The sequence below is a fragment of the Takifugu rubripes genome, chromosome 16 (assembly GCF_901000725.2).
Source record: "Takifugu rubripes chromosome 16, fTakRub1.2, whole genome shotgun sequence".
Taxonomy (NCBI): domain Eukaryota; kingdom Metazoa; phylum Chordata; class Actinopteri; order Tetraodontiformes; family Tetraodontidae; genus Takifugu; species Takifugu rubripes.
Window position 1 is genome coordinate 7084100 of NC_042300.1, and position 7934 is coordinate 7092033.

The 7934-nt window shown below is 46.3% G+C and overlaps 1 protein-coding gene across 3 annotated transcripts in view; it reads right to left on the bottom strand.

The window, feature by feature from the left end:
* Nucleotides 1-5568: 5568 nt before the first annotated feature.
* The window catches only part of LOC101068026 (A-kinase anchor protein 7), a 19550-nt gene continuing 17184 nt past the window's right edge, over nt 5569-7934 (bottom strand). For all 3 annotated transcript variants that reach the window (XM_003971623.3, XM_011611974.2, XM_029849177.1), the window contains one exon: nt 5569-7841. In XM_003971623.3, coding sequence (XP_003971672.2) covers nt 7636-7841 — 206 coding nt within the window. In that variant the 3' untranslated portion in view covers nt 5569-7635. The remainder of the gene's footprint in view (nt 7842-7934) is intronic.

The window sequence follows — 7934 nt, forward strand, 5'->3', positions numbered from 1 at the left end:
TTATTAATGATTCTTTATGATGATGCACATTAGATATATTTGTTCTTTCATCTATATATGCAAGTCAAATTATAATTAGATTTAAGTGTAAGTTACCCAGCATTTAACTTTCTTTGCCAAATGACCGCTGGCAAAAATCCCGGAATGCTTGGCGTGAATATAACCTCAAACATTTCTTCATATGTTCCAAATTTGACTGGCATCAATATTTTGTGTAATTTGTCCTGGACAACGAAAACGCCGGACGCACTGCAGGCAAACAACCGAGTGATGCTGAACCATCCCATCACTCATCAAAACAGGCAATATCGACGGCAACCAGCAGGGGGAGCCAAACACCCACGCGTATCCCAATAAGCAAATGGAGACCTGACACATTAGAGGAGCGCTGTCGGATCCCATTCCCTCAGGGCCAAATCCAGACAGGTTTTATGTCCTCCCAGGCAGAAATCGGCCTTCACAAAAGCCAGTGGGCAAGAGTTTTCCACCTGGTAGGTTAAAAAAACCGGCTGGACGGGGGCCTTCGTGGCCTGGGTTTTGACACTCCTGCATTAGAGTGTAGTTGGCATCATTATATGTGTATATTTTTTCCCTGCCTTTGTGCCACAGTCAAATTTGGAACATATGAACAAATGTTTGAGGTTACATTCACGCCAAGAATTCCGGGATTTCTGCCAGCGGTCATTTGGCAAAGAAAGTTAAATGCTGGGCAACTTACACTTAAATCTAATTATAATTTGACTTGCATCTTCAGGTGCTGGGACCAAATGAAGAATTCAAGCATTTATAATGCTTTTTTATTACCAGATGGGATGGATTCACCAAACAAACAGTTAAACTCTCCCATTAATGTCAAACATATAATAACTCCTGAAGTCCCCTTCATCACCAGCAGCCTCTGTGCCATTTTCCTCCCCCCACCAGCCCCTATGATGTGCAGCATATCATTATTTTAGAAAAGCAGTGAAGACCCACACTCTCCTGCAAACTAAATTCTCACCTTTGGGCACTGGCAGATCTCACACACTCGACGGTTAATCCCATCTCCTGCAGCAGTGTGCCTGAACTCACCACACTTTGAGAAAGGGGGACATAATAGCGCTGATCAGCACTCCTAGTTACTCGTCTTCAATTACATTACATTTTCGCCGGGTCAGCCTTGAACGGATTACGTCAACATTATGCAGCCTATTACTTACGTCCATCAGGGACCAGCGCATCTCCTGCGATTTCCATCGTGAGGACAGTGCAAGTCAAAGTTTTTGACCTCGCTTGCGGCTGCAGGGAGAGCAACTCCTGACTGAGAACCGCTGATTTCAGCCTCACAAACATCTTTAATAGGATCATTACTCTTTGTTAAACTTTCCTGCGCTGTCGACCAAATGTGGTTTAATCACATTACGCTGCACTCTGGGATTTCAGTCCCGTTTTCCGCGCGTGTGCGTGCATTTATGCGCCAGCGCGTGGCCCGGCTGGGATGTAGGTCATGTCCTGCAGTGGGTCGTGCACGGGGTTATTGTGCACTCTGCATGCAGTGCTGCCGCACGTCGGCCTCACATGGAAACATGCTTGAGTGGATGTGTCATCAGCTCAAGCATGTTTCCATTTCAGCTCTGCTCTTCTGCGTGGGAGGTCTGGGTTTATACTTAGAGCTGGTCTAAGGTCTGATTGTGTAATCCCTTCACTCTCCCCTTTATTAATTATCATTATTATTAACTATTATTATTGTTGTTGTTGTAAATGATCCATCGGTATCTTCTCTCTTCTGCGGCTCCTTCTCAACATGCATACATTTATAATCCAGCCCCAGATGTCTGGCGAAGTGACGGCAGAATGACGCAGGGAGCGAGGTGCAATCAGGAAATAGAGCTTTTTCTATCCAAAGTTGTTCATTTTGGACGTTTGATGAACTATAGTTATTCCACAATCCTGCAGTTTTTCTACAGGAACATTTTTTTTTATGGTGTGATGCCTTTGGAAAGACAGGACTGTTTTATTTAAAGTCAAAGGTCGCTCTACTTACTTGCTACATGCACGTACACACGCACACACAGCACCTCCAGCTTTCATTTCACATTTACTTGCTCCTAAACGGGAAGCTCCGTGCTAAATCCCCCTCCCCACCATTGGGGGTTGCTATGGAAACCGGTTGCATCATTGTCCCTGGCATTTTCTCTGCTTCTCTGACTTAAAGTGTGTGTGTGTGCATGTGTGTGTGTAAGGATGCAGGTTTAGAACTCCTCTGCCCATGAGACTGAATATAATCTGAAAGAGTCTTCGATGGTGAGGAGATGGAGAGATGATTGGAGGGTGAGATGGAGAGAGGGAGTCATCTTACAGGTGTGTGTGTGTGTGTGTGTGTGTGTGTGTGTGTGTGTGTGTGTGTGTGTGTGTGTGTGTGTGTGTGACGTCTGAAGAAAAGGTTTTATATGATAACAGTGTTGCTGGAATCAATCACGGCTTCAAACCAGCAAGAAAAAGGCAAAGATGAAAACAATCCGCAGCGTCAACAGTTAGAAAGCGGCTGATATTTGCTGATCCTCGACGTGTGCGTGCACGCTCACTTTTTGAGGTCACTTGCGCGTGGACGTCCTGCTGATGTGGCGAAAATCAAACAGCAGCTTTAATAAAGGCCGGATTGAGAGGAAGCAGAGTGCTGATGGCGAATAATCTGGATTTTAATGTGTGTTTGGCAACAAAACGCATCGTCTCTTCATTTTCAGGCGTCACGCTCACAATACGGCGTTATGAGACTTTGATCGGGTTCATTAACTCCGGAGTGAATTTACACAATTAGTCTGAGAGCACATAAGTAGCAGAGTAAACACAAGCCGCTTCTGAGGAGCACAGGCTGCTCCATCATCCTGGGATGGGAGAGAATCTCCTCTGGTCAGACTAAAGCTAAAGAGTGGAGACTAATGACACAATATTGAAATGGTTTTTGTCTATTTTAGCACAAACCTGCAGCCACCAGGTGACCCTCCTGCCCTGTTCCGGGGTAAATAAGGAGCAAACGTGTCAGAATAACAGTCAAACATGCTTTAATCTGCGTGTGGAAACTCACGCTTGTGCCCTCTGACCCCCTGCTGTGCCCGTTCCACCAACTCTGTGTGTGAAAAGAAGAACTGTTGCTTGTTTTTGCGTTCGCTATGCTTTTGTGGCGCACGACTAGAAAAGAATAAAATAAATAAATACTCTTATTATTCACGCACCACCAACGTCCAGAGTAGAAGCACTAAAAAAACCAAACAGAAAATGAAAGGCTTCACATCCCCTTCATGCATCATTTATCGTGCTGCCAGATGGGAGAAAACTGGGATGTTCTGGTTAAAAATACCACACAGGTGCTGCAGCCTGAGGCGGAGTTTGGAGTTTGTGGCTTGTGGGCACTGGGGCAGAACCAGCGGAACCATTATGACGCAGGAACCAGAACCAGTACAGACTTGTGAGGAAGCTGCAACTGTTCCCTGTTCAGGGAAGCAACCGCCCGCAGAAGGGGAAATGCTACCTGCGCCGTAGGCGTCGGCGTGCTCGCCGCAGAGGGAGCGCCGTCACCAGCCCACCGGGATGAATCTGCTGCATGTCCAGGGTCATGTGATCACGTTTATCCGCTGGTGTAATTTTAGAGATGGGAAGCATCGCTTCTCATCACCGTGTGTGTGTGTGTGTGTGTGTGTGTGGGGGGGGGGGGGGGGGGGGGGGTAGTTGAGGGGGATTAGCTTGTTCATATTCCAGTCATGTTTGTGCCACCTCGCAGCCGAGGCTCTTCTCCACACTGCGCTCCCCCCCTCCGTCTGTCTACCCTTTAATTTCCTGTGATGACGATTATTGTAATAATAGTTTCTGTTCTCAGATTCTGCTTTTATCATCACACACACACACACACACACACACACTCACACACACACACACTTGGGGCTGAGAGGAGGAAAGTTTATGTCCAAGAGGAGTCCTATGTTCAAAAAGGCAGATGGTGTCATGAGCTGAGACCAAAATAGGAGACAGTAACAAAAGAAGAAAAAGGGAAGTTTTTCTTTCAGTGAAGAACAGCCCTGTGGGTATCACAACACAGACACACACAGATGCGCACGCACACACACACCAAGTGAACCTTGTTGCTACTTTCCTGCTGTTTATTCATTGATTGTTTCTATGAAATGCTAAAAATATGAAAGAATCACGTTGGTGAGCATTGGCAGCTAGCCAGGCTATAAAGAGGTTCTTTATGCTAACATGTGAGTGTGAGTGTGTGTGTGTGTGTGTGTGTGTGCAGCTACAAAACACTAAAATGACATCCCCACCATTGTGGGAAGCTCGCTTTCATCTGTGCTGAGAATGCTGCCTTTGTTTGCCTGCTAAATGAAGGTTAATACGGCATGAGTGTGTTTTAAACCCCCCCCCCCCCCCCCCCCCCCCCCCAGCCTGACGTGTTTTTTCTAGCGTGACGACTAAAGCATCATGTGGAAAAATGGCTGAGTGCCACTTTAACTGTGCGCCCGCTTGATTTCTGTTGTTTGATGCCGACGTTGCTCGTCAACAACGCCAGTCAAGGTGCGATACGCAGGGAAAACCGGAACTATTTTTCCTGAATAAACGCCTAAGTGTCCTGCCCGAGCCTTGCCTCATGAATATTCAACAGACGATGCTCCAGCCGTTTCCATTTGTGATGTTGACAGTAATAACATGCTCATATTCCCCACATGATGCTTTCACTTACTGTTCCTCTGGTGGATTCAATTCTGACAATTAACTCCATAAAAACCACATTAGCTGATGACGCAGCGACCCGCAGCTTGATTAATCATCTCTGAAAACCCATTTCAAAAAGCTGCAATAATGTGTCCCCGCATTCAATATTCTCATCAATATTGATTTCAGACCATCTGGGAGAAATCCTCAATCGTGTCGTTGATATACGGCAGGTTACCTTGACAACCGAGGTGTCATCCCATCCTATCCGCCCTGCTCCAGCCTACTTCACCTGGCGGGAAAGGACATTTAAAAGACGGAAAGACAAAAACACCTTTGTGTTGGATTCAGCAACATCTAGTGGTGAGAAGAAAGAACACACTCTTATCTCACCATCGCCGGTCTGACACGCGTCCAGGCTGCTGGGTGTCACCTCCGTCATACGTTGCCGGTGGTGACACGCGAGTCGCTCCACGCCTCGCCTCCGCCCCCAGAACCATTTGGATGGCGCCGGGCTGGCGTGATCACCTGCCTACTGCCTGTCACCGTGCATCTGACAGCCAGCCGCGGCGACACTCATTACCGGGGGGGGGGGGGGAGAATCCGCAGCCGTGACTGGCGAGCTGATAACTGTGGTGCATTAGCAGGTGAAGGTGGTTCAACACATTATGAAGGAAGCTGTGAAAACCACACAGCTGTCGGGGCTTCGCGCTGGCGTTTTCTTTTGTTAATGGGATTTTCAGGATGCGCCGACATGTACAGGACACCCATCTGCCCCCTGCTGGCCGCCAGGGATGTTGCGTCTCCTCCTGATCCATCAGAGGATTAAGATAAAGGTTTGGGAATGTAAATATTACTGTAAAAAGGATGAGGAGAGGATAGTGGCTGTGAATTTAATCCCCCATTTTATTGTTCAAATGTCAGACAGTATGTACAGAATAGTACAAAAAACTGCAAACAGACAGGGTAGACAAATTTGTACAGATGCTTATCCTCGTTCAGCTCTGAGGTTCAGAGGCAGAGACGGGAATTTCTCCTGGGAACCAACCATCAAATATCCTGTGCCCAGGCAAGAACACACACACGCACGCACGCACAACAGCCGACAGGACAAGCTGACAGAAAAGTGTATTAAAGGGGATTTTAAGGAGATTAAGGATCTGGTGCCAATAAAAAGATCAAAAACAAAAGCCTTCAAAGTCCACTTTAAGACACAAGTCACCTTTGTGTTGACATTTGAACGCGCTCACGTCGACGAGACTTACGCGGATTAAATGGAGCAAAGTCTGTTTGCACTGGGGGGGGGGGGCAGAGATAAAGTGTGTTTTAAGTAGACACAAACCTTCAAAACAGGAACGGCAGCGCCGGAGGTGCATCGCGGTGCACAGATGTGACATTTAAACCCAGAAAATAACTCGTTAGCAGTAGCATCTGAGAGGCAAATCTCAGAGTAAAATCAGCTGAAGCTGTCACAAAGACATAATCATAATAATAATTAAAGAAGAAAATCACTGAGTGACTTAAGGCCACTTAGAAAGAGGTGATCCGAGTAGACAAGAAGAACAAGACAAACGCATCGTTTTGTGCTTTTATCGCTTTTAAATGCAAACTGAAAGCTCCTTCTCATTAGGAAAAAAAGAAATTTCTCAGACCTACTGCAACAGGGCGTGAGGTGTCACAGAGAAGATGCTAACTGCCAGAGGACACTGGTTTCATTATATTAAAATCTGAAAATTTGTTTAAGCTGACGGCAGCGATTGTCTGGTTGGGCTCCCCCAGCATCAGAGTGTGTGTGAGCAGCCGCTTGTGTGTGAGCACCAGCAGAACAAAACCTGCTCAGAAAGAAAAGAATAATCAAGACTGGAGATAAAGCGTTTGTGAATGAGTCTGAGAGAGCAGCACAGCAGCATTCGGATATGTGAACTGTCATTTCAATCCTTAAATTCACAAGTCAAACGTTTGACAATTTAAAGACAAACTGTAACTCAACAGTCGGAATTTGTCGTAATAGTGTCACCAGTCCGTGTGTGAGAAGACAGCAATATGCTAAAGTAGATCAATATTTTACTAAAAGAAAATCCAATATGCATAATATCCCAATTTAGCAGCCATTTTTAGTAGAGTGAGTTCAATTCTAAAGGTTTTAGATTATGAGTGAGTGAACCTAAAGTGATGATTGTCTCCGAGGTTAAAACATTTATAATGCAAAGCTAAACTCTGACATGTTAGTCTCTGGAAATAACTTCAAGAGTGAAATAAAAACCATTTGGTATCGTCGAGCAAACATGAGTTTAGAGTGTAGAGGATTTGGAGCCCGAAGCTATATTGGAGTCAAAGTGCGCTGAAGCGAGATCTGCAAAGGACAGAGTTCATCCAAAGGACGTGCTTAGGTGTGTAGGACCGAATCAGTTCTTTTCACAAATAAAACGACTTATCCGGACTGATTAGTGTGGAAAAAAGACTTTTACACATGGACTGGAGGATAATGAAACCCAGTTCAAGTACAAGTGACCTTAAAACCAAACTGTCAACAAAACATGATTTTTCTTTGTGTAAAAACTGAAACCTACAAGTGCAAATGTGCCTTAGTGCTTCACATATGGTTTTCATGTGCACGAACAGACGTAGAACTGAGTGATAAATTCTGTATAAGACACTAGAGTTACTTTGTTGTAGCTAGCCGACCTGTTGGGACAGTCACTTAGCACTGAACTCAAGCTACATTATTTATTTAACTAGCATAGTGGCAAGCAAGCTTAGCCGCGCCGGCAGCTAGCGGGACTAGCGAGCCACTGTGGTGTGCTAGCTTACTTCGCTGGTCAGCCAACCGGGCTGACTAGTTTGCTGATTCAGGCGTGGTGCCCGACTCCTCGGCTTGTTCGCCAGGTCTGGCTGATGTTTTCTGGGCAGCTGGTTTGTCAGTCTCTGTACCTCGCTCCAATGAAGTCACTTCCTGTGGTCTGTAGTGGAGTTCGCTGTAGTGCCCGTCTTTGTCACAGTTTCCTCCGCGTTTCCAGGGGCCTGGGGCCCTCCTCCGTTTTGAAGGGTTTCCTGCTTGTACTGCTGCAGGGCTCGACTGACGGCATCCTCGACTAACCGCTTGCTGACCCTCAGCAGCTCCGCCTCGTCGGGTTCAGACCGCCGACGCGCACCTGGGAGAGAACATACGTGGTCATGACTCCGATGGAAAACGACTGCACCCATTCATGCAACTGGAGCTCGGTTTTCCATCCATGCAAGAGATG